Here is a 27106-nt window from a genome sequence, read left to right on the forward strand (position 1 = left end):
GACGACTTATCAGCACGTTCCAGACTACTTTCAATCCTTCACAGAGACCGTCGTTGATCCAGTCTGTACTGTCTCATCAAAGCTTCCCGAAGTCTATCTTCCATACCAACCGCACAAGAGAGCGAAGACGAGCCCGAAGGCCGAACTATGAAGCTTTCACTTCTCAAGACAGTGCGCCAGCGCTCACTACACATTCTGGCACGCTTGTCTGAGAGCTGTCCAGAGCACGGCTGGCACCCTTACTCGGCAGCCATCGTGCACGAGCTGATCGAACCTAGACTTGAGAACTTACCCATAGAGACTGCGCAGTCCGTGTCTGGCCTTCTGCGGTTATTTGCTGCTTGGGCCAAGTCTCTTTTGACTGCACCTTTCTTGGTCGAGCACAACGAAAGGATTCTAAAGAAGGTCATCGAATGCCTGGAGGTTCCTTCCGCAAAGGACGAAGTCAGGAAATTTGTGTTGGACGACATCCTGGGTAGCATCATTCGGCTCGTGGTCAGCGACAATGAGACACCAGCGACTGAGACCAAGATCTTGATCAATCGCATACATACAGACATCATTCAACCTTACTCCAACGCGATACTCAGCAAGGTTGGTGCTCTCCTGCGACAAAGTCCTAGCAAAGAAGTGCTCGAGTCTGGGGTCCAAACCGTCGCGGATATGGCACCACATATCGTCGGTTCTACTGAATCACGCAGTATGATTGAGATCGCCACGTTCCTCCTCCGACAGCCTTCAAAGCGAGTGAACCCTCGGACCAAAATGGGGCTTTTGAGGATCTTGCATGAGTTCATCCAACGCTACGAAACCGAGGGTGTAGACGAGCTGTTCGACAATATTTTCGACGCAATCTGCCCGATGTTCGCCTTTGTTCAAGACCGAACGGCCAGGGTCCTTCTTTGTGACATTATACAAGATCTTGTGCAAGCTAGGGAAGAGTTGTCGCATGTTGCGAAACTATGTCATGATCTCAATTCTTTCGCAAAGTCTCGCCTGGACGAACCTGATTTTGAGCGTCGCTCGGGCGCGTTCAACGAGATCAACGACGAAGCCTACAAATCGTACTCCCTTGCCCAGTGGAAGCCACTGGTATACAACATGCTCTTTTCGATCAAGGATAACGATGAGTTGAGCATCCGTACGAATGCTGCCCTGTCTCTTCGCCGCTTCGTAGAAGTCTCCGACAGAACAGATCTCAAGGACTTTCTCTCTGTGGCCATCTTGCCTGGCATCCAGAATGGCATGCGCGAGTCCTCAGAGCTTGTACGAGCGGAGTTTTTAGCTGTCCTTGAACAGCTCGTGAAACAGCATAGCCAGTGGCCGCTGGTTGCCGACATGCACGTTCTGCTTTCAGAAGACGACGAAGCATCGTTCTTCAGCAACGTGCTGCATATTCAGGGACATCGTCGACTCAGAGCCCTCCGTCGTCTCGCCGCCAATGCCTCACACATCAAGAGTGGCAACATCTACCACATACTGCTGCCACTTCTCGAACACTTCGTCTTCAACAAAGCCGACGACGAAAGCGCAGATGGCCTCTCGGGTGAGACGATTAAGACCCTCGCGGCTTTGGTTGAATGGCTTGAGTGGCCTCAATTGCGGTCTTTGTTGAAGCGCTACATCGGCTATCTGTCAAGTAAGGAAGACATGCAGAAGCCTATCATCAAGCTCATTGTTGGCTTGATGGATGGGCTAAACCGGGCAGGACGTGCCAAGGGCTATGTTATCACTGCCAGTGCGACAGGCAAGGCCGATGCCGAAACGTCCGAAGTAAATGGTGACATCGATGCCATGGAAATCGATCCGCCAATATCCTCACTGACTAGGACGCTCCCTCAGCAGGAAAAGCTGACCAATGATCTCATCAACCACTTCCTGCCCGATCTTACAGAGTATCTCCACAAGAAAGACGATGCTACTGTCAGTTTGCGAGTGCCCGTTGCAATTGCCATCACCAAGGTTCTGCTTGTACTGCCACCTCAGGAAATCGAGGCCCGCCTCCCTGGAGTGTTGCTCGACATCTGCTACATTCTGAAGAGTCGTGCACAGGTCAGTCGTGATATGTCCCGCAATACGCTTACCGAAATCGCGACAGTCATGGGCCCTGGTTATTTAGGTTTCATCCTCAAGGCCCTTCGAACGGCTCTGCAACGAGGTTACCAGCTTCACGTGCTTTCTTTCTCGATGCATCATATCCTTGTAAAGCTCTCCGACCAGCTTAAACCCGGCGATCTTGACTACTGCCTCGGAGATATTGTAGATGTCATCATGGACGACACCTTCGGCATCACTGGTCAAGAGAAAGATGCCGAGGAGTATATCAGTCAAATGAAGGAGGTGAAGAGCAGTAAGAGCTTCGACTCTATGGACATTGTTTCTCGGTCTGCCACTCCCGCGCATCTCATCAAACTCGTCATCCCGATCAGGTCGCTCTTGTTAGAAAAGCTCAACGCGAGAATGGTGCAAAAGATCGATGAGTTGCTACGACGAATCGGCATGGGTGTACTACAGAACCCGACAGTCAACAACAGGGATATACTGGTCTTTTGCTATGAGCTCATTCAAGAGGTCTACAAAGCCAGTGCCGCAACCGATAAGAAGAGCAAGATTGATCCAAAGAACAAGCGCTATCTGATCAACATGAGGGGTGCAGCAAAGTCCGGCGCTCGGCTCTCGACCTCGTCATACGTATACAAGCTCACGCGGTTTAGCCTCGACATTCTCCGGACCGTTCTACGAAAGCACACAGAACTTCAAACTCCACAAAATCTAGCTGGCTTCTTACCAGTCATAGGCGACGCTATGGTTCAAGGACAGGAAGAAGTGCAAGTATCAGCGGTGCGCCTTCTGACCACCTTTATCAAGATTCCCATGCCGGAGCTAGACACCAATTGCCCGGTCTACATTGATGAAGCAATACGCGCTATTAAAGGAGCACCCTCATCTAACACCGAGCTAGCTCAGGCATCTTTGAAGCTTGTGTCAGCCGTGCTTCGTGAAAGACCCAACGTGGATATCAAGGATCGGGACATTGGCCATCTCATCAAGCGCCTGGTACCCGACTTGGACGAGCCAGACAGACAAGGTGTCTCGTTTGGATACCTCAAGGCTGTCATGAACCGCCACTTTGACATCCCCGAGATCTATGAAGCCATGGACAAGGTGGCCGAGATGATGATCACGAACCAGACCAAGTCCGCCCGAGATGTTGCTCGAAGCCATTACTTCCAGTTCCTGACGTCATACACACAGAGCGAGAAGCGGTTCAAGAAGCAAATGGAGTTCCTTCTTAAGAACTTGCGCTATGAACATGTCGAAGGCCGGCAATCAGTTATGGACGCCCTTGATCTGATCATCACTAAGGCTCTTCCGAGGTTTCCCGAGAAGACGCAATACGATTACCACGGCATGATGTTTCTCCCTTTGATCAATACGGTGGCGAACGATGACTCAAGCAAGTGTCGAGAGCTGGCAAGTCTGTTGGTCAAGAGACTGTTCCAGCACTCCAGCGATAAGCGGCTACAGAGCTTTACTGACGACCTAAAATCATGGTTGGAGCAAGATCAGAATGCAGGACTCAGGCGACTGGGCATCCAGTGCTGGGGGTTTTATTTCGAAGCCATGGCCGAGGATGATGAGGAGCCAAAGATGCTGTCCAACATTCTGGGACACCTCGACACGATAATCGACGAATGCTTGGCCCGACGAGACGAAGATGACTGGGAGCTGTTGTACTACTCGCTCACGCTATTGTCAAAGGCGGTCAAGAAGTATCCGGATACAATGTTCACTTCGAGCAAGGATAGCCTGTGGATCGCGATACAGGCGAGCACTTCGTATCCCCACGCGTGGGTCAAGCTCAAAGCCGCTGAACTGATGGGCACATACTTTGCCCATCTTGGAACAGCGAACAAAGATACCGGTCTCGAAGCGCTGCCATTAGAGGGTTCTGGTGGACTGCAACTGGCGGAACAGAGCATGATACAGTTAACGAATGCTTTCTTGAAGAACTTGCTAAACCAGGAGGTCACAGATCAGCTCTGTACACAGAGTGTTAAGAATATTGCATTCCTTGCAAGATGCTTTGCTGTGAATGGAGCCAAGTGGCACTGGCAGAAGGCTGACGGTGAGGAAGATGAGGAAGATGCTGTCATCGGAGAGGCAAACACTACCAATGGCGACACCGCGCCGTCAGATGACGACTTTGGCGGCTTCTCTCCCCAGCCCGAGAGCACGCCGAAGAAGATGAACAATGCTCCTCCAGCAGCCATCCACCGCCTCATGATTCGACTTTCCGGCCTCGTCCGCCGCGACAACCGCTCTATGCTCGCCAAAACCTCCACCATTCATCTCCTCGAGACCGTCTTTGCCAAGTTCCCACTTGAACCTCTTGCTTCCTCCCTCCCCCACGTTCTCACAACACTCAACACGCTCGTCGACCCCGCGACCACCATTCCCCGCGCTCACACAAACCCGATGACTCTCAACGAACCCAACGAACAGTACAAGTCGCTCATCGATAAGGCGCGAGAGATTATGAACATGCTGCAGAAGCGCATGGGCACGCAAGAATACTTGAAGGTCATGAGCGAGGTCCAGAAGCTGATCCGTGAGAGGAGAGAGGAGAGGCGCAGAAAGAGGAAGGTCGAGGCCATTGTTGATCCTGAGAGGGCGGAGAAGGAGAAGAGGAGACGACATGACGTCAAGAGAGTCAAGAGGAAGGAGAAGGGCATTGAGAGTCGGGGCATGCGACGAGGATGGTAGTTCATTTATGCGATAGTAAGCATTGCGGGGCGTCTGTTTGGGGTGCGAAAAGTGTGCATTTCAGGGCGTTGGTGGAGAGCGTAGAGAGTAGTTTGTTGTCAGTATGCATTTTCTTCGTTCATGTTTCTCAGATGTGTCCAGCTTCACTTCTGTATCAGCGAATATGTCATGCTTGTTCCTCTCTTGCGTTTCGACTGTCACTATGCATTTCTAAGTGTCTTTTTTCCGGCTTAGTCTATATCGACAAGACACACAAGCCTGTCACATTTCGCGGCTTCCCCGTTCAGTGCTCTGTTTACGGTATCGTCGCGAAGCTATACAGGCATTCCTATTGCTTTCTCAATCCTCTTCTCCACTTCAACGAGCTTGTCCAGAGTCGCGCACGTATAAGTGTGTATGGTGTACTATTGTACCGCGGTGAAGCTATACAAGAGTACTTATCTTACCTTCACTATCCCCCTTGCCCTATCGAAGCCTCTATGGATTCACGTCCGTATCAGCGAGCTAATTGCACGCAATCTGGTCACGAAGCTATACGGGTATACATATATATCTCTCCATATTCTTACAGCAGTCTGTCTATATTCACGTCTATGTTTGCGAGTATCTTGGAAGCGTTTCAGTTACAAAGATGTACAGGCGTACCTATCAGTCGCTTGTTCTATCTCACTGCTTACAGGATCCTGTCTAGGTCCACGGATGCCTTCCGAGCACATGGTACACGCTCACAGTAGTGAAGCTATCCAGGCTTACCTATCGCCCGCTCTTATTCGCTCCGCGAGCGCTGAGTCATCAGTGACGCGAAGGAGAGCTTGAGCACGGTCCTCGCCTTAAAATTTGTAGTTGTTATTGCGCGCGTTGATTGCTCACCTCAACACCACACTCCACACCAACTTTCTGCACAATGGCAGACCCCGAACCACGTAGAAGTGCTATTAATGATTTGGTGCGGTGGGCGCAGCAGCTCACGGTGACGCCGCGTAAGTGTGAATTCTAATACACGCGGCTCTGACTGACATTGCATAGGCCCAGTGCTCCATATTGTGACGGCGCAGGAGTTCGGCAAGTACCGGCAATGGTGCAACAACATTGTCCGGGTGGACAATTTCGTAGCCAACGGCGTCTGGGACACTTGGCCTGAGGAGAAGATGGCAAAAATTTCCCTGAACTACGGCAACTGGAGGGACTTGTGCGGCGAGTTCTCGCTGAAGTACGGTCGAGACGAAGATGGAAAGGTATGCCCCCTTCGTTTAGTGACCTACGCGGAGCAGGATGCTCTGTTCAGGGATGCGACGTGCATCTCTGGTCTTGGTGAGGATGGGGGGACTGGCTTGGTCTCGTCATCCGAGCCAAAGGCTGGTGGGGTCTAGGCGACAGTCACGTCGTCTGCTAATCAGGTCGAGGCGGTCGAGTTAGACGACAAGCCGGCATATCTTCTGGGTAAGCTGCTGGAGAAATTCATCTCCTGGCGACCTCCGACCGGGACTGTACCTGACAGTCTCGGCGAGGACTTATGAACTGCCACGTCTGGGAAGCGGAGCAGGCTGCTGAGCTCCGCGAGAGCTACCCCCGCCGGGTGAGATAGTACGTGTTTGTGTTGACCGCCGCTGTTCGCAGCGGTGGTGCGTGGTTGGATGGGCGCCGTTGTGCGCAGCGGTGGTGCAAACTGGTGAGACGTAGACGGTTGTTGGCTCAACAATTGTCGATATGGCACTGGGCGTTAGTTAGATGGCGTTTAGTGCTATGTTTGTGGAGGATATTAACTCGAATACAATTTTTTGTCCATGCATGTTCCTTAAGTATTCCGTGATGTATGCAATCTCATGTGATCATTGTCAAAGCAGAGTAGTCAGTCACGCAAAAGTTCTTCAACACTAAGACTGTAGCCCATGGGCTTTGTTCGGTATGACAATTGACATACTCGCTTCTTCCATCCAAGTTGCAGCCCCAACCTACACACGGAGCTTTGCCGTCGCAATTGAATTTTTCTAATATTATGTATACCCTTGGGCTGTTAGATATCGCGGTCGACGACTTGGAGTATTAACTCAGCTTCTGACAATACCACATATCGGCGAGATCTTATTCGACCCATCTCTCGTCCTGGCGTGGGTGAAGAGACTGAGCCAGTCTCGTCGTCCAAGCCAAAGCAGAGGACAGAAAGGAAAGGGAAGGAAGGACAACAGCAAATGCTCTAGATTCCGTGAGCACGTTAGCCTTGAGGAATACTCTCATGCGTCCCATTGTTAGTCTTTTCGCCATTGAATCTCTGCCGATTCACCATACGGCGCTTGACACAAGCACAGTCTATCAGTGTAGCCAACGTGCCAATTTATTTTTAGCTGCTATGTCAAACGTAGCCCCAACCAGTGGCATATGTAAGACCCAGAGCTGATTGCATACATAGGCCAGGGCCCCGTTCTCTCAGATTTAAGTATCATTGTAAAGCTCGAAGTGAGACATGTAGTGATGAGATATATTATAGCAGAGGGATGGACCGATATCGTCACGACTTGCTCAACCTACGTTGCTCAAATCCAAGACAGGCAGCCCATTACAGATGGCGCGGACAGCGAATCTATCAACAAGGCGTACACGGAGTTCGTTCGTGTCCATCAAGTCGCGCTCAACATATTGATCGCAAAGGTAGGTTGTCGATGCGCAAGCTCTCATGCACAAATCTTCTTGACGCTATTAGAACGATGCTGGTTCAGTGCCCACGGGCCAATCTTTTCAACATTGTCCCTTTCATCGTCCAGCCCGTTGCCGCTGTGCTGCGCAAAGTCGAGGACGCCATTGACATAAGTGATCGTCTGCGCACAGGAATGACATCAAATTCAACGAACTGAGAAATAACATAGTCCCTCCGCTTTCTCCTCACCTATAATGTGCCTTCCAGGGCATCCAGCCTCCAGAAGAACGCCGAATCGTGCGGTGAAACCATGAATACGGCTATCGATTCATCTCAGGGTATGTAATGTTCATCTCCTATATAGCGCGGACGACATGTACTGACTTGGTACGCCATCATGAAGGGCTTCAAAAATAGCGCTCTATGAGAGTCACTGCTCTTGAGGCCGCCAATGTAGCTTCTATGAACAAGGAGAGTACTGTTGATTGACATGTGACCTTTAGCAGGAGCTTGACCGAGTGTTCTGCACATCGAATTGTTGTAGTAATGTAGTAAGGTAGAAAAGATATTAGCAGCGTCTTGCCGTCTTAAAGTTCAGTTCCAGACTAGTAACCCTTGCGATGTTTACGCGCCTACCGAAACTCCATTAACGATCTTATGGCTTGTAAACCTTCGCGGAAGTCTCAAGTTACCTGCAGAAGAAGTCACCACGGCTTGAAGATTTCAAGACCATGTGATATGTAGCCTAACGTTGTGTAGGTAACGGACGTCATCATAACATCGCCTGGTGACTTCGAGTCTCGTACTGTCAAGCTCTTGCACGAGTAGAACTTTTGTGTTTTAACCCAGCTGACATTCGACAGAGCAATCATTTGACTAAGAAATGTAAACACTGTACTATCAGCCATGTGAACATGATCTCGTGACCTCTGCTTGATAAGTTCACCAAATAACTTCAGGCGCCCAAGCGTGCTCCGACGCCAGCCGCGACGTCACACCACCGCACCAATATCCATGTAACCTGTAGTGCAACAAAAGGACATACGTCTCATCGGACCTCACCACTGCAACCTTCCTCAGTACTACAATCTATAATTCAATCCCATGATGCCATCAGCCACGAAGCTCGGCATCAACATGACGCTCACGCCGCCCCTACTTACTCTTCTCCGCCTCATGCCACTCCTCAGCACAACAGCCTCCCTGACCCACGCATACATGGAGTTTGTCACAACATCGTCCTTTCTCTCTCCTGCGCCAACAACCTCATCGCTCAGCAAAAGCATGCTCCGTGGCGAAGAACCCACATCGTCACCTCAAAACGCCGCTGAGCTAGCCGCAGCCAAAGAAATTGTCATTCCAGCATGGTTCGTAAACTTCTTCAATCGCGGAGTGTGGAGCGTGGTTGGCCTGAACAGCATTACTTTGGCCTCTGCGGGCGTGAATCTGTGGGTGTTTCAAGAGGGATTGGGGCTGAGTCGCAGGTATTATTTGACCGGGTTCGTGGCTGCGGCTGCGCATTATGCGTTCGTGCCGCTCGTTGGGGAGAGCGTTACGCGGTTGTTCGTAATGTGTGCGGGGCGTGAGAAAGGGCGGAAGGGCGGTAGGAAAGGCAAGTTGCCTTTGATTGCGGTGCAGGATTTGCAGGAGTGGATTGGATTTCACAAGGTTCGGATGTGTAGTGTGGATGTGGTTGCTTGGGTGTCTTTCATGGTTGGGGTCGTGAACATGTTGACACGGTAGCTTGGCGAATACTTCAGTAGTCCACTCTTCCCTCTGGTAATCTTTGGCGAAGCGGACGATTTACATGGCGCTATGATGTGGTCTCGTTCCCGTGACGCTCGACCTTTGGACCAACTTAGTCTTGTAGGAGTCAAGTGCAATTCTGGAAGAGAACCCCGTGGCGGCCATGCGCGATTGCTTCCCAGCGGTGGATTCGGTGTAGTCGATAGCAATCGATTCTCGAAATTCACGGTTGCTCCTGCGGCATTGACCGCTCAGGGACCAAGTCATCCAGCACCTGCGCAAGGCCGAACACACCATCTTCCTTCTCGAGCCAGATTCGAATCGTACGACCTTCAATCTTTGCCCTCGGGACCACCCACCACAGATCGCCATCGGCCATCATTTTGAACCACCAGCCGATGATGAACACGGCCCGAGGGTCCTTGGATTCAAGCAAGCGGACCAGCTCAGGTGTAACGAATGCAATGGCCTGGAGGAAGCTCTGTGATGTCGCAATCGTGAGCCGTTGATTCTGAAGCCGCGAGAGAAGCGTGAGAGTCAACAGGTAGACATTATTGTCAATGGTCGAAGTGGATGTGACACCAAATATCCGTTTGAGCCGAGGTGGTATCCTCGCCATAGCTTCAGGGTCCCGGACCCATTCAGGTAGAATAACGGTGTAAGCATTCTGTTCTTTCAACACGTTATGAAATATGCTGTCCGGGCGCTTTGGGTCCGCAATCTCCCAGAGCACTCGTTTGCCGTCGCAGAGCTTCAGCCATCCGAGATCGACTGAGTCACGCGGCTTGAGCGGCCAGACTTCTTCGACTTTTTCAGAGTTTACAAACCACATTGAGGCCGCCCCCACGACGTGTCCAGTTGCCCATATAGCGTCTTATTGGTGGGGCTTGATAGGTTTAGACAAGGTGCTCCTTAACAACTTAGTCGCAATGCTCCAGTGTTCTAGGGACGTTTTCTTTTTTCTTTTTGCGGCCGAGGGATTGCTCGAGCCCATAGTGTCAGCATCGTGCATCAGTGCTAAGCTAATAAGCATGTGCATCAAAAACGCATTCTACAGTGATGTCAGTAGTGCGATAGAAGATTCAGAGTCAAAACAGACGAACCGTCATGGCGAGGTGGCAGAGCATGTGCCGGCATGCCGAGTCAGCAGCCTTGTCACCAATAGTCCACCCTGTCCTTTCCCTAAACCTTGCAAGGATATCGAGGTGTGCATTGGAGAAGTGCCAAGAAGGGACCGATGGGCCATATACAGACCCATACTATGTTTGCATATCAGCTTCCGCGAAACTGAACTGCATGGCTTCATCAATCATGCTCGTCATGGTAGCATTAACAGAAATTGGCGGAAAGGGGGTCGAAAAAGATGCTTGGCAAAATAATGTTCCTGGAAGTGTGCTGTTTGGCCAATCGCGAGTATCGGCTTTATTGCCACTGATCAAGGCCCCTCCACTCATATGGGCATCATGTAGAGTCTTGTAGGAGGAGGACTGGAAGTCGATAACCTGCCCTGTAGGAGCAGATGGTCCGAAATCAACTTGGAATGACCCTTCTGCAGATAGCTGTAAATTTGCTTCTCCCCCATCATAGTTGCACTAGACGCCATACAGCAAACACTTTTTACAATGAGGACGAAGTTCGTCGCACTGATTACGATTAGTTGACCCTAGACCATATTGTGGCCAAGACACTCACCTTCACGCGCCTCAGCTTACAATTCCCGCATCCTTTGCGTGACTTTGCATGGACACGTCGCTTCCTATCTATCTGTGGAGGCATCGACATGACGGCTGGCATGATGAGTGGTGGGTAAGCTCGGGCGTGGTGAATGGTAATTGCAAGGGCGCAGGATATGAAGCTGAATTGAGCGAAGATTGCATTAGTCTAACGATGTTTCGTACTTATATTTGTGGGACGACATGCGATGTTTGGAGGTTTATGTAGTACCGAAGACAGCCGTAAGGCGCTCCTAGTGGTCGTCCGTCGCGGTACAAAATGGCGCTAAGGATCAGGCTAACCGCGTATCGTATTCCACGAGAGCTGCTGATTGGTCGAGCACGATCTTTCTCTCCCAACATTCCTGCCTATATAAAGACGCCGTCGTCGATGTGTACGTACCTAGCAACGCCGTCTTTGACTTATAAGGAGTGAAATCGAAGACCATGTTCTAACTCACTAGCTCGACTAATGGCCGTCGGATCTGGCGGCCGAGGTGCGGAGACCCTCTGCTAGTCCTCAATCCCGAGAGGTCTTGCTCAAGTCCTGTAGTCAGTACGGTTGGGCCATTCTCCGACCTGAGTTTCGATGCATGTTGTCAAGAACACCGATGGCAACAGACAAGTGACGTAACAATCGCGTCGAGAACAGCGGAACACGTTGATACAAAACCCAAAACACGTTGGTATCATGTGACCGGTGGTGAACAAATCCCGGACGCACAGAGCCCTGAGCCATGTCATCTGAGAGCTCGAGTTAGTACTGCACTTCGTCAAAGGGAAATCCTGAATTGATTGGCCGAGCGCTCTTAGTAGCACTCCGGCCTGCTGGTATCTAACTGGAAGCGAGCTGCGCAATAAGTGCAGAGCTCAGCCGACCCATGTCTTCGTCTGTCCAGTGTCGAAGCAACGATGTGCAGCAATCTGCCGTTCGTGAAAATTCGTAGTAACCCATCAAACGCCAACCACTGATTTCCATAGTCCCTTCACGGAGCGCTTGACACTGCGCCAATCGCTGTTGCGGCAGGTCGTGGTCGCAGGATCCGTAGAAGGTAGGCTCGAGTTCGCAGTCGAATTAGAGCCCTTGCTCGTGATCGAAGAGCGCCCGTCGCCGCGGCTCGAAGAGCGTGTAGATGTTACACTATCGGTCTTGGGGCCCACAGGATTCTTATTATCGTTCCGCTCGCGCGTGTTCACCGGTTCCTGTGTCCCCTCCTCATGCTAATCGATACCGTGTTGCTTCTTCAGCTTTTCTAAGTTCTCTTGGCGCTCGGCGAGATCGCTCTGTTGCTTTAGCATCTTATCTGGCTGGTGATATAATACTAGATGGATTAGCGGCGCGCATGCGAAGCTAGGGACTACGGATAGCATACCGACGAGGTAGCGATTCTGGAAGTTGAAGCCGTTTAGCTTGTCGCAAGCCGACTTGGCATCCATTACGTCTTCATAGACAACGAATGCTGTGCCTTTGGTGTTCGATTGGCGATGCCCTGTCGGATTTGGCTGCGAAAGTTAGCTCCATACCTCGAGAGAAAAGACTCGCACGGCGAGTGTGATGGAGTGGACGCACCGGACCGGGCCGAATTTGCCAAAGAGATCGAAGAGCTCCTCTGGCGTGACGTTGAAGCTACAAGGCGATTAGTGCAACTCGGGCCAGCGCGGCGGACGAAAACTAACCTCAAGTTCTTGACGAAGAGAGCTCTGTGCGAAAATGACATGTTAGCGGAGGTCGTGTGTTGGCCGCGGGCAGCCTTGCAGAAGTACACGCAATGCGGCGAGGCGCGAACATACCGGTTGACTTCAGGTGCTATATTCTTCCCACCGCGACTCATACTTTGGCGACTGATATGGGCGACAGGGAAGGGCGTCTGGTTGCGCGATCAGAAGAAGATGTGTGGGCTACGTGGGAGTATGGAAGTTGGTGATGCAGTCGGGGCTCGAGGCACGAACCAGGAAGGCGCGTGGCCCGTGCACAATCACGTGGGGAGATTTGCGGAAGCAGCAACAGCGGCAGCGACAGGCTTCATATGGGGGATTGGAGGCCGGGAAAGCGTGAGACGGGCTGGACATGGACTGGGACGAGGGAGATAATCCAGGGAGCCTGCAAGCACTTCTGGCGCAGCCATCCGCGGCGTGTGCATCGCAGTCAACTTGCCTAGGAGTTCGCGAGCTGCGAGCACAAGCCGACCTGCTGCGGTACTAGATAGTGGTCCCCGGACACAACTCCAACGTCCTGCATTGATGGTCCTGGCCAATGCCTCCTCCCTCTCTGCAGCAGCATTTCTCACCATCCGTAGTGCGCTCCAGCGCCATACTGCACACCAGCTGACTCCCCTCGCTGCCCGCGCGCCCCCGTCGAGTCTGTCGCAGAGCATCCTCGGCGCTGGCGACCTTCGCATTTCAGTCCCACTACGGCGACGACCACGCTTCTCCGCCCACCGCGCCTGCCACCCCCCGACACTCGTTCATCGCCTTCAGCGCGCTCGCCGCCTCGCCCCAGGATATGCCCGCACCCGTCTCATTCGCACACCCGCATAGCGCTGTTGCTCCGTAGCCACAGCCAGTCTGAGACGCCAAACCGAGCGCACCTCCGCACCTGCAAGAGACCCCCCATCCGCGCTCCAACACGATGAAGAGGGTCACATCCTTCAAGGCGCAGTACCGGCAAGCCCCGGTGCGCGCTGTAACTCCTCCGCCGCCCGCATGGGAGCCGCTGTCGCCCGTCCTGCGCCCGTCGGATCCCTCTGCAGTGCGCCCCGCGCAACCACTCCCGCCGCACTCCCTGCCACTGGGATCGCCCATTGGGGTCCTCGCGGACGCCGCTGTATCGTCGCAGCGCCCCTCCGCAGCTTATGTTGAGCCCCCGCGCCGCGCTTTCCATGCTGGCAGTGCGCCCTCGACCGGCCTGCAACCCACCAGCGAACGCGCGCCAAAACACGCCTTTGCAACAGGGCACACACACTCGAACCACGAGCGGCCGGCAAAGCGAGCGCGCTCCGAATACCACACGTCTCCACCATATGGCCAGCCGCAATCGCGGCCAGCCACCAGCCACATTCCGGGCTACAACGTAGAGCACATGGTGGACAGCGGCATGCGCATGTACCAGGACAGCCGAGCGAATGCACCACCACAGATGAATGGCGGGGGTGACAAGATGCTGTCTGACGCCGAGTTGCTGCTGTTCTTCTCCAATGTCTCCGCGCACACTGCACAAACGCCGCCATCAACAGCAAAGCGCTGGAGCGTTTCGCAGCCATCGCCGCCCGAGCTGCCTCTCCAGCAAGCACCGCAAATGCACGCTTCTCTAAGCCCTCGCGCTGCCGTCACACACACCATCAGCGATCAAACCCTGCATCAACACGGCCCTTTAGACGTTAAGCCGCCAACAGAGCTGCCTCCCTTTCCCTCCGATACTCCCAACGCCACATCCACTTCGCAGACGCGGACGCCTCCCGCAGAAGCTGTTGTGAATCCAGTAGCGCAACCCTCGATGCCCGAGGTTGCGCCCGCGGAGGAACCGAAACCTAAGAAGCAACAGGGCGGGCCCAAGGGCAGGTCAAGAGGAACGCGCAACACTCCCTCGACCGGTAAGAGGAAAAGGTCGACCCCAAAGCCAAAGAACGCCCCGTCCGCGAGCACCTCTGCTGTTCCGGATCAACTGCAATCACCTCAAAGTCTCCCCGCTGATCAGTCTCTTGTCATGGCGAACGTAGTATCCCAAACCAACCAACAGTCGCATCTGCCAAACTCGCACAACCGGCGCCACTCCTTCTCCACTCCCAGTTCTCTTCACCCCAGCGACGCCGCGCCATCACTGTCTTTTCGCGCGCAGTCCGTCCCTTTAGGCGGCGAGCAGGTCCTGTCGGCTCCAGCGGCTGACCTACGCCAGCCTGCCAAGAAAACAGCTGTTGAGCAGCCAGATCTCATATGCGCCGCATGCAAGTCAACCGAGTCGGAGATCAAAGTTGGCGACGGTGAGCAGTGGATTGGCTGCGATGGGTGCAAGGAATGGTACCACTACGCATGCGCAGGCTTCAACAGTGAAAGAGAGGTGCGGGACGTCAACAAGTTCTACTGCGACCCGTGTAGACCCAAGTTTGGTGAAACAACGAGTAGGTCTACCGACGCAACACGTAGGTACAATTCTAACCTGGCCCAGAGGTTCGCAAGTCCGTCAGAGCCCACACGACGGTTGACTACGCCGGTCTCAATGAAGGTGTCCTCAAGACTTCCGACGATAACCCCGAGCATCACTACATCGCCGCTTTCAAGAATGGAGATTTAGAGTTCACTCCCGAGACCTTCGCTCGGATGCCGCCAGAGATGGTGACAGCCGATTTTCTCCACAAGAGCAACGGCTTTAGGGAACCGATACTGGTGCCCGGTGCACTCAATAGTCGTACTACTCGGCCCGAGCACAAACGTACTCGACCCTGCCTTGGACACAGAGCAGACCGCTGAACATACGACGGAATCGGTCGCTCAGTTCGACTACGAAACTACCGCGGATGTAGGGCAGGACAAGCTGGACATGGTCATACCAGAAGGGCTCACTGTCCGCCGCGTCGCTGAACTATACGGCGCAAACGAACTAGTTCCAGTCATCGACGTCAAAGCACAGGAAGGCGAAGGGAAAAAGTGGACAATGAGTAAATGGGCAGATTACTACGAACAACAAGGCGAAAAACCCGTGCGCAATGTCATCAGCCTGGAAGTATCACGGAGTCGGCTGGGCAAGCTGATCCGCCGGCCCAAGGCTGTAAGAGACATGGACCTGCAGGACTCTGTTTGGCGAGAGGACGACAAGAGCGCTCCGCCACCAGTACAATTCTACTGCTTGATGTCTGTGGCGGACTGCTTTACCGACTTCCACATCGATTTTGGCGGTTCGTCGGTATACTACCACATCGTCAAGGGAAGAAAGGTCTTCTTCTTCATTCCACCAACGAAACAAAATCTGAAGAAGTACGAAGACTGGTGCCTTTCTCCAAACCAGGGACACGATTGGCTCGGAAAGCAGGTCAAAGAGTGTTATCGCGTGGACCTGTATCCTGGAGATACAATGCTTATTCCTTCTGGCTGGATTCATGCGGTCTGGACACCAGAGGACAGCCTTGTCATTGGCGGCAACTTCCTCACCCGTATCCACTATGGCATGCAGATCAAGATCCTGGAGATCGAGAAGAACACCAAGGTTGCCCTGCAGTTCCGGTACCCATTCTTCCAGAAGATAATGTGGTTGACTGTGATTAAGTACCTCGAAGAAGATCCTGTGCCTGACTCTGTAAGGCAGTACCTCGAAAGTGGAGAGCAGTTCAAACGTCCTATCCCGATCTATTGCGAGCCCGACAAGTTCGGCCACAACTCTGATCTTGGCTCGACGAATTACAATAGGCGCTACTACTCCAAGCACGAGCTGGAAGGGCTTACGGACTTGCTCAACTACATATGGCGGACAGTTCTGATCTCTCTCGACAAGATCGACGTACCACAAAAGACCCGAGGCGCCGTTACCAGATCGATCCCGAAAGGTCACGGTGACCCGCTTGCCCTGGCGAAGCGATTCGCGATATGGATCGCGTGGAAACGAGGGAATGAGACGATACCATCATGGGCGATGCCTGACGCTAATCTGCCGGAAACAGCCGAGGCTGGGGAAAAGAAGCTCAGTGCTGCGCAGGTGAAAAAAATGGAACGGGATTCACTTCATGAAGCTCTCCGAGCTACAGCGGAAAGGTCCTCTGCTCGCATACGAGCCCCGCCGCCCCAACCAGTACGCGAACCTTCACCTGTAAATTATGATTCGCCACCGCCGGACGGAGTCGAAGACGTCCTTCAATTCGACATGACGCCAGTCTCAGCGGGTCCGCTCACCGGTTTCTTGCGCCCTTCCGCAAACAATCCACACATCACCACTCCAAAGACGTCTCAACTCGGCCCCAAGCGAGTCGCATGCGATGCGTGTAGGAAAAGGCGCATCAGGTGCAAACACAAAGACGAACTCATCGACACGTCGAAACCGGGTATGCATACCATTGACCTCTCTGGCTCTTATGGTATTTCGGTCAAACGCCGCTTGAGCGACCACTCGATTGCGGACGGACAAACAAGCGTGACTAGTGGCCCTGTGAATGGTGGGCCGATTATGGCGGACGTGAACGGTGATCCATATGCTCTCAAGTCTGGCAGGGTGAAGGCTTGTGCCGACTGTCGCAAAAGCAAGGTAAGAGCAAGCGAACATGTAGGACGTTGATCCAAGCTAACATGTGCAGCGCCGGTGCATACACGATGAGTACGGCAATGTCGACATTATCAAGGCCAACGAAGTACCTATTCCTCGAGGGTCCGCATCAAAGCGGCGACGCGTCAGTGATGAGAATTCCAACTCAAGCACAAAGAGGAAGAAGCACGGGTCTAGCTTTGAAGACGACTACATGAACGGAGACATGCACGCGCGTCACTCTCTTCCGAACCAATTTAGTGTTGGCTCGTCGCTCCTTCAGGATATTGCTTTCTCGGCTCAGCAGGCGCTGGCTCGGGACGAAGATGACTTGGTTCCTGTCGACCCAGCACTGCAGGCCTACGCCAACGGCGCATACTCTGCGATGGAAATGGCGCCATCCTACGCAAGCAATGGGAATGGTATCATGTCTTCCATTGAGCAGCAGGCAGAGGGCGACATGCAGATGAGCGGCAGCGAATATGCAACACAGAATGGCGGGTTGCACGGTCCCAGCATCGAGCCACTTACACTGGGCCCTCCACCTCACAACGACACTGCTCATGCGCAAAGCAACGGCTACACGGCGCCTGATCCTTTACACGTCAAGACCAACGGTTTCGCACACCGACCCTCCCACAACAACGCCGTACGACGCCCTTCGTCTCCAGTATCTCCTCGCCAAATGTCCGCAATCTCACCAGGCATGTACAACCACAACGCGTACATGACGTCACCCTCAATGAACCACAACCACAATAACCACGACTACAACTTCACCACCGACTCGGACTTTCCACCTCCACCCACCACACCCGCTGCCAAGACACACGCTCCAACCAACAAGACACCGCGCGCCAGCAAAACTCCGAAATCGACGCCGTGTAATCGCCACGCGGAGGGCATCAAGCTTGAAGCTGGAATCGGCGTGGGCATGATGATGGACGTGGACATGATTGACCCCAGTCTCGATCAAGCGAGTATCGATCTCATCAAGCAGCTGCAGCAGGAAGATCTCGGGTTGCGGAGACGGAGTCGCTAGAACTCATCTGCTGTCACGTTCCATTTAGTCTTTTTTTCTTCTCTTTTACTTCACAACATTACCAACGGCGTTCCTTTTCACAACATGGGGCGTGTAACGGAGTTGATTCCCGTCTGTATTTTGCTTATACCCATTGCACTGGGATAGTGTATCACTTGCACCCTTTTTTTTTCTTCATGTTTTTCTTGAATCTTGGGACTGGAGTACTGAACACGCCAGCATGGACTGCGCCACATGATTTTTGTCTGGGATCTGCTGTTATGCAGGGAAGTGGTTGGGTTAGGTTAGATGCGACGCGTGTGTTGATTGAAAGAATGAAAGATGAGTCTGAACAAGAGTTGATCGTATGTCATGATGTCTTCATTGAGTCTGGTGCTATTTGTCGAGAGCAGTCCACTTTGGTGGGTGCAATCTCGTCATGCCTCTATAGTCATAACTCGCCCACCACAAATCTCTCAAGCCATCTAATCCAACTGGCTCGTGACGTTGGAGAACTCGCCCTTCTTGAGCTTAGTCTCCCAGAAGATGGGGTTTGTGTCGCTAAACCCGTGCTTGACCCATCCGTCCTCCTTGACGTGGTACAGGTTGATGAAACCTCCAGAGTACGCGTCACGATGGGTGGCGGCAAGAATACTCCTTCGGCCGAGCTCGAGAGCATCGTCGTCCTCAAGATCGTACTTGTACTCTGCGTCGAGCACACCGTAGGCGAAAGTCTGACCTGAACCGACACAGAAGAGGTTGCCGGAGAGACGGGTGCCGTCGCTGTCGATGTAGTAGAGAGCGGGGCCTTCTTGGGGCGTTACGCCGGCGCACATAGTTCCCTTTGAGATGTGTTAGTTGCGGAAGGGTAAGGTGGGTCATGTCTGCCCTACCATGCTCAAGCCCATGCCCTTGTACGAGTATACCAAGTTCGCGAGGATCTTGGACGCCGCAGCAACGGAGATGCGGCGCTTGTGTCGGAGCTCGTGGAGACGACATTGCATGCCGAGGTACGCAAGCCAGTATTGACAGTCCTGCTCAGATCAGTTCCTAGCCGTATCACGCTTTCGCGGCGTACGTACAGCAGCGCCACCAGCCATGGTTCCCAGCAAGCAGTTGTTGATCTCAATGACCTTCTTGACCGTCTGACTTGCTATCCAGTTTCCGGCAGTGGCTCGCGAGTCGGTGGCTACGATGATGCCGCCCTTGAAGCGGAAGGCAAGGGTTGTGGTGCCGTGGGCAATCTTGATGGGGCAGTTGGGGTTGGAGTAGTCGTCCGTCATTGCGCGCAGCCATGATGCTGACTGGTGCGTGTTAGTACTGCAGCAACGTACAGCAGAGCATGTGAAGGCATACCTGAGCTACTGGTGGCAGGGCAAACTTGAGAGACAGTTCTGGGGTGCCGCTGTATAGCTCCAGCTGGTCCTGCTCCGATGGGCCCTCCTCCGCGTCCACCGGTCGGCTGTACTGCGCCACTAATGAATCCATGCTTGCGCTTTGTGTGTGGTGTGGGTATTGGGAGGAACCGAGGGCGGGTGATGGAATTGTGGCGGGGTTGTTGTATGGGCGTGAGGTTGAAGTTGCCCTGAGCTCCGGCGAGCTGTTGACGGCAATGCCAAGACAACCTCCGCGTCAAGCTGCTGCCTCAAACTGGAAGCGTCCCTCACCACACCTGCACCTCGACCATGCACAACGCCATGTATCTGCCTCCTTACTCTAACGACGCACCGTATTTGAACATATGCCCAAGAGCATTAAGGGGCAAGAAGATCTCTTGTCGACTTCCTCACGTAGCATCCACGACTCATTCTGTCCGATCAGCGCAATTGTCTCTCATCCTCTACAGGGCCACGCCATATCAGCCATATTCTTATCGTCCACATTTTTCTTATACTCTATTCCAGGTCGTACATGTCTGGAAACTGTCACGAACATGTTTCAAGGTTACATGTGTATTCCAAGGTTCTCTCATTTCTGTCACGTGTCCAGTCTGCTCACCTGCATCTCACATCTGCACGCGGCAAATATGGCGAATATGTGGCGCTGCATATAGCCAAAAGCAAGGGAGTGCCGCTGAGTAGACATCGTTGGAACAAGCATCCCCACGGTGCTTTATTACAAACAGGCGTCGAGGCAGACATGATCACATGGCTTCGTCGGAGCTCGAGGTCATCCAAGACATTGCACCAATCCACGCGCCCATGTCGCCCCCTCACCAGCCCCCGTCACCCGCCCAGCAACCAGAACACATGTTTGCATCGACGGCTATGCAGGCACTGTCAACTATCATGCAGGCACCAAATCCATCCCACCTGTCTTATGTTCTTTAGTCTGCCGACTCCAGGGGCGACCCGCGTGCAGTGCCCAGAGAGGTACGTGATGAGCGCAAGTGATGCGGGAGGACCATGTATATACGGCGAAGTGCGCCATCAGAATGAAAGGTAGGAGTAGGTTTGCGTCATCTGTCAAGGCCGTGATAGTCGTTGTTTAAGAGTCTCGTCCCTCTCATTCTTCCCAGCACCTCTCGATGCCCCGTTACGAATCACGCTCTCGCAGTCCATATCCATATGCCTACCCACCACGACCACCTTCAAGTTACGCACCTAGCTTTTCTCTGTCTGGCTATCACCGTCTAGCTCCACCAACACGATTACGACCTCTCCCGACAAGATTCGACTCAGGGGTTGACATTTCGCGACCAAGCACTGGTCGAAATGTGCTGGTTCACGCTCACTCCAGCAAAAAGCAAGAAGCACCCCGAGCATCGATCTTCAGACTCTTCGTGTGCCGAACAGCTCGTTCGCGTTCATAGCAGTCCGAATCGACCTCGCTTCACTGACGTCAAGGTGAAGTTGCCGAGCAGCGTCTCCATGGACATGTCAGAACACCATCACCACCACCCCCATCTACACCTCGATCACCACCACCGACATCATCTACACCCGCATTTACACCCTCTGCACCTGCATCCTATCCATGGACATCACCACCACCATGACACACCTTTCAGCCTGCATGGCCATGGCAAGAGGCGATGCACACCACCACCCGGCCCTCCTCCGACACGTGACTCGTCAACATGTCGGCCACAACCACGCCCGCGATCGCCCTCGCCCCATCGACCACGTGAACCAATCTACCGCACACAGATTGTTGAGCCAGGAGAGGTGCGGGAGACAACGCGCGTAGCATTACGGACCTCGCACACGGATCGGCAAAGAGGTCGTCTACGAAGAGTGGCTGGATACGAAGTCCTCGGCAACCAGGTACCTTTCGACTGGGATTGCATCAGCAGCACTGTCGGAAGTAGCAAAGGGGGTGGCAGATGGGTGAGGAAGAAGGCCAAGACAAGCGGGTTGAAGTATCCGCCATTTGCAAGCATGGATCAGTGGATGTAGTAATTCGTTCAAGAGGAGCGTCTTTTATGTTAGCGTCTGGCGTCAGGTGTAGTCTAGTCGATACCCAATATTACGATTTTCTTATATGAGCTGTCGGTTGATTTTCAGAGCTTAGATGCGGTCCGCTGTTATTGCATAATAGCTCTGCAGTCCCACACCATAACCTTCTCGTCCCATCCTGTACTCGCGCACCACCCCTCAGCTCCAAACAGGCACCAGTCCACGCCAGTCACAAACTCTGTGTGTCGTCCCATTCTTCCCATTTCTCTTCCACCTCCATAGAACATGGGATCCTCCAGCATGTTCTCTTGCTTCAACGACCCCACACCCATGGCACTACCATCCGTCCACACCCGACACGTCATGTCATAACTTGCACTTAGCAAGATATCCGACAAATGCGGCGACCACGTCAACTTCCTCACCGCGTATTCATGCCCTGGCAATACCGCGATTGGTCCATGATTCGGCATCCGAATATCAAACGTCCGTATGACACGATCCACCCCTGCCGTCGCAACAATCGAGTCGCGGTATTTATTCCAATCATGCGTCAGCGCTTCCGACGGCGCTATGCCCACGGGCGCTGCAACCCCCATCCTCGCCTTCGGCGGCGTATGTATCGGCACACTCATGGTAAGATGATTACTTGCGCTCGCCGGCGTCCTCAAATCAAACACCCTCAAGTGACTATCCGAGCTCACACTGCTCAGCACACTCGGGCTATGCGGACTAAACGCCGCCGAATACGTGCACGAATGCGTCGGCAGCGTAGTGATACTCGCACTCGCGTTCGGGTTCCAGATCTTAATCGTGCCGTCCCAGCTGCTGGACAGGAATGTGTCTTTGGCAACGAGGTTCCAGGACACGCTGAAGACTTCGCGCGCGTGCTCGGTCCAGGATTGCACGGGGAATTGGGACAGCGTGATGTCGAAGAGTTTGACGGAGCCGTCGCCGCCGGCGGTGAGGATCTGGTTCTCGTGCGATTCGGACCAGGTGCTGTCGAAGAGGGAGTCTTGCGTGTCGAACCTGGGAGTGTTGTAAGCATGTGAAAGTGAAGTGCGTTATATATATATAGGAATAAAGCTTACCACTTTTCTGCGACGATACCATTGGCGGTAAGGCCGAGGATGTACAGTCTTCCATTCCCTACGAGCCCGAAGTTCGCAGATGCAGCGACCGCTATCCGTGAATCGAAAAATGGCGAGTATTTGACGCTGTAGCCACTGTAGCCCTGCGTTCGGAACTCCAGCATATTGTGAGTCGGATATTGCTTGCAGCAGTAATGCTTCGGTGTTATGGCGCGTGAATTTTGTCAGTAGTGCGCGGCTTCATCGCGCGATGAGCGTCGAAGCCGTTGGTGTTTTGCGACATGGCGGGATGACGAGTGAGAAGCCGAGGCGTGCATGGTTGGGCGGCGGGGCACCTTCCGCAGCTAGAGTGCCACGTGACAGCGCGATGGCGTTGGCAGGCGCGCCTGCAGGACCTACACGCCATCGACTCATCATGGTGCTGCTAGACATCGCACGGAGACGATATGGATGCATTCGTGTCGCGAAAGAGGAGGCGGGTTGAAGAGCCAGAGAAGCTTGTAGGAGCGCAAGTCCCTACGCCACCTCAAGAGAATGGGGCACAAGAGGATGAGTCGACGGATTTCAAGCTGGCGATTCTAGCCTCATTACATCCCTCTTTGGATGAGACAACATTGCTGGAAGCATTACTCGCGTCCGAAGGTTCAGTCGAACAGGCATCAGACTGGCTCGCGCATCGCAACAACACATCTCCAAGGAAGCGATCTGCCCCAACCAGCGTAGGGTTTCAGTCATCTCTGAGCTCGTATCGCATATCTCCGAAAGAAGGCGGACCGATCAAGAAGCAGCTTGTCAAGAAAGGACAGACTCTCCATCTATACAGCCCTGAAGACATTGAAGCACACACACCATGTTCAATCATACACAACTTCCTTCCCACAAAGCAGGCAGATGATCTACTCCTACAGTTGCTCGATGAGGCCGACACTTACAGTAGCATAGAGTTCAAGCTGTTCGATAAGGTTGTTTGGAGTCCACACACTTTCTGCTTCTACGTCAACAGCATGGCTGAGGCAGAGGAGCAAAAGACAGAATACATATATGATGGACGCAAGGTTGAGGTAGGACTTCCTACCGGAGCAATTTTTAGCTATGCTAATCTGTCCAGGATGTGCGCCAGAGCGTGCCTGAGATGCTTAGAGCTTGTCCACAAGTCGAAGAAGCCGTCAACCGCGAAGTACAGCGCCGGATACGCGACTTCTACCCCGATAGAAAGAAACTGAAGTACCAGTCACCTCACCCATGGAAAGCGAACACTGCTTTCGTGAACTGCTATGACGGCGGAAAGGAGAATGTAGGCTACCACGCAGATCAGCTCACATATCTCGGTCCACGCGCAGTCATCGGCAGCCTCAGCCTTGGCGTCGCTCGCGAGTTCCGTGTCCGCAAGGTAGTCGCGGAGGGCGACGATTATCGTAAAGCAGACGGTACACTCGCCGATGCACAAGGCCAGATCTCCATACACCTCCCACACAACTCGTTGCTCATTATGCACGCCGAGATGCAAGAAGAGTGGAAGCACTCCATCGCGCCGGCACAAACGATTGATCCCCATCCGTTGGCGAAGAACAAGCGACTCAACATCACTTATCGCTTCTACAAAGACAATCTGCATCCGAAATATACGCCAAAGTGCAAATGTGGGGTTCCGACAGTGCTGCGGTGCGCGACGAGAAAGAAAGAGTCAAGAGGAAGATACATGTGGATGTGCCATACCAATTATATTCCGGGCCAAGATGGCTGCAGCTTCTTCCAGTGGGCTGAGTTTGATGATGATGGCGAGCCGCCATGGGCTGCGCAGGTGAAGGCTACGTCTTCAGAGCTGAACTCCATGGAGCAACCCGATACCTGAGACTCGTCACTCCTCCTTCAGATACTCCTCAAACCACGCCACAGCCTGCCCAAACGCCTGCTCCTTAGCAAAGCGCGCCCTCTTCGTCGACATATGTCCCTTCACCGCAAACCCGTGCTCTACCCCTGAATACAAGAACATTTCCCACGGCACCGAAAGCTCCCTCAGTATCTCCTCCGTCTCACGGCGTTTCTCAACCGTGAAGATGTCATCGCTTTCTACACCTTGTCAGCCCCGTTGCCTATACAAAGAGAGCAAAGCAGATCTCACCCGCAGCAGCAATACTCATCGGCCCCTTTACCCCTTTCACCTCCTCCCCATCAACAAAACTCGGATGCGCAACAAACCCGGCATCCAACCCCCCTTCTTTCAACCACCGACAAACATACTTGCCCCCAAAACAATACCCCACGCCGCCCAGCTTTTGCACGCCCATTTCATTCCTCATATCCTCTATGACGCTACGAATAATCGGATCGACAGTCTCAACGCGCGGCATTACATTGTGGATATACGTCTGCAAATTGAAATCATCGGGCGCGGGGAAGGAGACTTCTCGACCTTGAAAGAGGTCCGGGATGATGGTGAAGTAGCCCCGGGCGGCGAATTGGTCGGCGATTAGGCGCGTGTTGGGGAACGTGTAGCCGTAGACGTCTGTGAGGAGGAGGATGGCGTGGTGCGTTGAGGAATCTTTTGGGTAGGATAGGTAGGCTTGGGCTTTTTTTTTGGTGGGTTAGTTGGGGTGTGGGATGGGATGGGATAGTGATTGGGGAGGAATACTTTTTCCAATGGTTTTGATGGAGCCGACTGGCGTGCCGGTATGTAGGACGCCTGATATGCAGCATTTGGCAAGGGGTAGTGAAGCCATTGTTTGTGTGGTTTAGGGATTGCATAGTTGGACTTGGGATCCTTTATACAGTTTGGAGTGACTCATTGTTGATAGGATGGCGATCGTAGGGGGCGCTAGTCGTCATTTCCATTCTGAGAGTAGGTGAAGAGCCAAGTGCATATTAATCGTGTAGGTAACACCCAATCTCGGGTGTTGTCTGTGAATTTTTCTTGTAGGGTCTGCACTTTGATGCAGCCGAAGGAATGAAGATGCAATCAAAGTCATGAATATTTACTTCCTGGGTATCTAATATCCGCCTCTAGTTCACATTTAAAACCCCATCTATGTCTCGACAAAAGGAGTCGGCGGCAAGGTCTCCGGATCAGACCCATTCGTCTCATGTTCCTGCTTAACCTCCGCCTCTCTAACACCATTCACGCGATCATTCCCAGCCCTCCAAATCCTCACCGTGCGATCCAAGCCCGCACTTGCCATCAATTCCTCACTCGGATGCGTATCAACACTCATGACCGCGCCCTCATGCCCCTCGAGCCTCTGCAGGACATTCTTGCTACTGACATCCCACAACACGACCACGCCGTCCTCATCCCCACTCGCAACAAACGCATGCTCCCTCCCCGCTCCATACGTGCCAAAGGCACCGCTCAGACTATATGTCTTGTTGACATGCCCCTGGTACGTCTTGACGCACTTGCCCTTGCCCTCGATGTAATTCCACAAGCGGATGCAGGAATCCAGCGTCCAGGCGAGTATGTACTTCCCGTTTGGCGAGAAGCGCACACAGGTGACGGGCGCGTTGTCTTCGTGCACAATGGTGCGCAGACACTGGCCGGTGGCTGTGTCCCAGACGCGAATCAGCCCGTCGTGGCTGCAGGACACGATCAGCGTGCCGTCGCGCACAAAGTCGACGGAGCTGACGGGGTCCGAGTGCGCGGGGAGCGAGCGCATCACACGTGCGGCGCGCACGTCCCAGAGGAAGACGGCTTCGTCGTAGGAGCCGGAGACGAGCATGTTTCCCTTTGGTGAGAAGCACAGGGAGTAGACGTAGTTGTGGTGGCCGAGCAGCGGGGTGGGGTGTGCAAGGCCCTTTTGCGTGTCCCAGAGGCGAATGCTCTTGTCGTCGCTACCGGATGCGAGGATGCGGCTGTCGGGCGACCATGTCAGGGCACTTATACCAGCTAGATGCCCTTCCAAGCTATGTTCGAGGGTGCCGGTAGTGCTGTTCCAGAGCTTGATGGTGCAATCACTGGAGCCGGAGGCGATGTAGCGTCCATCGGGGGAGAAGCGGATGATTGAAATAGGCTTCTTATGGCCGCGGAGTATGAGGGTGGGTTTGTAGTTGAGGGATGTTGGTTTCGGGGGCGGGGGGGTTGAGCCTGGCGAGTGCGAGCGCCGGCGTGAAGAGCGCGAGCCTGACCGCGACCGCGGTGATGAATGTGAGTAGCTTCGTTTCCTGTACCGTCGGTCCTCATCACTTTCGTCGCGACTGTAGCGGCGCGCGGGCCGTTCTGCTATTCTGTACGTGGGCGAGGCGCCGGGCGGTGTGCGCGAAGCCGAGCGTTTCCGGGGGGGTTCATCGCCGTATCCATCTTCTTCCTCTCGTGGTCGTTTGGGCGATATCGAGCGAGTGCCGTCCATTTTGGGTGTTTGCATGTGTCGTGAGCAATTGAAGGGGAACGCGACGGGATCGGCAATATGTCATTTAGCGCGGGCGGTGACGTGAAGTTGATCCCTGATCCCTGATCCCTGCGACAGCTCCATCATGTTTCCCCAGTTGCATCATTACAACTCTACCACTCGCAACACTGACAGTT

At 53.4% G+C, this 27106-nt stretch overlaps 15 protein-coding genes across 15 annotated transcripts in view; 7 read left to right on the plus strand and 8 right to left on the minus strand.

Moving 5' to 3' along the window:
• Nucleotides 1–4767, plus strand: part of SNOG_15860 (hypothetical protein) — a gene marked incomplete at both ends in the record, with an annotated part of 8062 nt that extends 3295 nt beyond the window's left edge. Inside the window, one exon of the mRNA XM_001805945.1 lies at nucleotides 83–4767. Coding sequence (XP_001805997.1) covers nucleotides 83–4767 — 4685 coding nt within the window. The remainder of the gene's footprint in view (nucleotides 1–82) is intronic.
• A 904-nt stretch (nucleotides 4768–5671) lies between these two features.
• SNOG_15861 (hypothetical protein) lies at nucleotides 5672–6137 on the plus strand (the record flags this gene model as incomplete). Its single annotated transcript, XM_001805946.1, has 3 exons — nucleotides 5672–5747; nucleotides 5794–6002; nucleotides 6039–6137. The coding sequence occupies 3 exons, from the start codon at nucleotides 5672–5674 to the stop codon at nucleotides 6135–6137; spliced, it is 384 nt and encodes a 127-aa protein (XP_001805998.1).
• A 977-nt stretch (nucleotides 6138–7114) lies between these two features.
• SNOG_15862 (hypothetical protein) lies at nucleotides 7115–7616 on the plus strand (the record flags this gene model as incomplete). The annotated part of the gene is made up of 3 exons (XM_001805947.1): nucleotides 7115–7145; nucleotides 7253–7413; nucleotides 7482–7616. 3 exons carry the CDS (start codon nucleotides 7115–7117, stop codon nucleotides 7614–7616), a joined length of 327 nt encoding a protein of 108 aa, XP_001805999.1.
• Nucleotides 7617–8536: 920 nt separating this feature from the next.
• On the plus strand, nucleotides 8537–9142 carry SNOG_15863 (hypothetical protein; the record flags this gene model as incomplete). Its single annotated transcript, XM_001805948.1, has 1 exon — nucleotides 8537–9142. The coding sequence occupies one exon, from the start codon at nucleotides 8537–8539 to the stop codon at nucleotides 9140–9142; it is 606 nt and encodes a 201-aa protein (XP_001806000.1).
• A 226-nt stretch (nucleotides 9143–9368) lies between these two features.
• On the minus strand, nucleotides 9369–9977 carry SNOG_15864 (hypothetical protein; the record flags this gene model as incomplete). Its single annotated transcript, XM_001805949.1, has 1 exon — nucleotides 9369–9977. The coding sequence occupies one exon, from the start codon at nucleotides 9975–9977 to the stop codon at nucleotides 9369–9371; it is 609 nt and encodes a 202-aa protein (XP_001806001.1).
• A 427-nt stretch (nucleotides 9978–10404) lies between these two features.
• Nucleotides 10405–10939, minus strand: SNOG_15865 (hypothetical protein; the record flags this gene model as incomplete). The annotated part of the gene is made up of 2 exons (XM_001805950.1): nucleotides 10405–10737; nucleotides 10838–10939. 2 exons carry the CDS (start codon nucleotides 10937–10939, stop codon nucleotides 10405–10407), a joined length of 435 nt encoding a protein of 144 aa, XP_001806002.1.
• A 1139-nt stretch (nucleotides 10940–12078) lies between these two features.
• On the minus strand, nucleotides 12079–12575 carry SNOG_15866 (hypothetical protein; the record flags this gene model as incomplete). Its single annotated transcript, XM_001805951.1, has 4 exons — nucleotides 12079–12161; nucleotides 12231–12360; nucleotides 12382–12484; nucleotides 12535–12575. 4 exons carry the CDS (start codon nucleotides 12573–12575, stop codon nucleotides 12079–12081), a joined length of 357 nt encoding a protein of 118 aa, XP_001806003.1.
• A 258-nt stretch (nucleotides 12576–12833) lies between these two features.
• SNOG_15867 (hypothetical protein) lies at nucleotides 12834–13170 on the minus strand (the record flags this gene model as incomplete). The annotated part of the gene is made up of 2 exons (XM_001805952.1): nucleotides 12834–13045; nucleotides 13146–13170. 2 exons carry the CDS (start codon nucleotides 13168–13170, stop codon nucleotides 12834–12836), a joined length of 237 nt encoding a protein of 78 aa, XP_001806004.1.
• Nucleotides 13171–13486: 316 nt separating this feature from the next.
• On the plus strand, nucleotides 13487–18122 carry SNOG_15868 (hypothetical protein; the record flags this gene model as incomplete). The annotated part of the gene is made up of 4 exons (XM_001805953.1): nucleotides 13487–14972; nucleotides 15020–15259; nucleotides 15309–17083; nucleotides 17133–18122. 4 exons carry the CDS (start codon nucleotides 13487–13489, stop codon nucleotides 18120–18122), a joined length of 4491 nt encoding a protein of 1496 aa, XP_001806005.1.
• Nucleotides 18123–18586: 464 nt separating this feature from the next.
• On the minus strand, nucleotides 18587–19589 carry SNOG_15869 (hypothetical protein; the record flags this gene model as incomplete). The annotated part of the gene is made up of 3 exons (XM_001805954.1): nucleotides 18587–18912; nucleotides 19180–19405; nucleotides 19458–19589. The coding sequence occupies 3 exons, from the start codon at nucleotides 19587–19589 to the stop codon at nucleotides 18587–18589; spliced, it is 684 nt and encodes a 227-aa protein (XP_001806006.1).
• Nucleotides 19590–20248: 659 nt separating this feature from the next.
• SNOG_15870 (hypothetical protein) lies at nucleotides 20249–21499 on the plus strand (the record flags this gene model as incomplete). Its single annotated transcript, XM_001805955.1, has 3 exons — nucleotides 20249–20269; nucleotides 20432–20473; nucleotides 20738–21499. The coding sequence occupies 3 exons, from the start codon at nucleotides 20249–20251 to the stop codon at nucleotides 21497–21499; spliced, it is 825 nt and encodes a 274-aa protein (XP_001806007.1).
• Nucleotides 21500–21557: 58 nt separating this feature from the next.
• Nucleotides 21558–22754, minus strand: SNOG_15871 (hypothetical protein; the record flags this gene model as incomplete). The annotated part of the gene is made up of 2 exons (XM_001805956.1): nucleotides 21558–22528; nucleotides 22591–22754. 2 exons carry the CDS (start codon nucleotides 22752–22754, stop codon nucleotides 21628–21630), a joined length of 1065 nt encoding a protein of 354 aa, XP_001806008.1. The 3' UTR covers nucleotides 21558–21627.
• Nucleotides 22755–23036: 282 nt separating this feature from the next.
• SNOG_15872 (hypothetical protein) lies at nucleotides 23037–24442 on the plus strand (the record flags this gene model as incomplete). The annotated part of the gene is made up of 3 exons (XM_001805957.1): nucleotides 23037–23651; nucleotides 23699–24230; nucleotides 24327–24442. The coding sequence occupies 3 exons, from the start codon at nucleotides 23037–23039 to the stop codon at nucleotides 24440–24442; spliced, it is 1263 nt and encodes a 420-aa protein (XP_001806009.1).
• A 6-nt stretch (nucleotides 24443–24448) lies between these two features.
• Nucleotides 24449–25310, minus strand: SNOG_15873 (hypothetical protein; the record flags this gene model as incomplete). The annotated part of the gene is made up of 3 exons (XM_001805958.1): nucleotides 24449–24660; nucleotides 24713–25132; nucleotides 25223–25310. The coding sequence occupies 3 exons, from the start codon at nucleotides 25308–25310 to the stop codon at nucleotides 24449–24451; spliced, it is 720 nt and encodes a 239-aa protein (XP_001806010.1).
• A 303-nt stretch (nucleotides 25311–25613) lies between these two features.
• SNOG_15874 (hypothetical protein) lies at nucleotides 25614–26930 on the minus strand (the record flags this gene model as incomplete). The annotated part of the gene is made up of 1 exon (XM_001805959.1): nucleotides 25614–26930. The coding sequence occupies one exon, from the start codon at nucleotides 26928–26930 to the stop codon at nucleotides 25614–25616; it is 1317 nt and encodes a 438-aa protein (XP_001806011.1).
• Between the last annotated feature and the right edge of the window lie 176 nt (nucleotides 26931–27106).

This window comes from Parastagonospora nodorum (genome assembly GCF_000146915.1).
Source record: "Parastagonospora nodorum SN15 chromosome Unknown scaffold_41, whole genome shotgun sequence".
Taxonomy (NCBI): domain Eukaryota; kingdom Fungi; phylum Ascomycota; class Dothideomycetes; order Pleosporales; family Phaeosphaeriaceae; genus Parastagonospora; species Parastagonospora nodorum.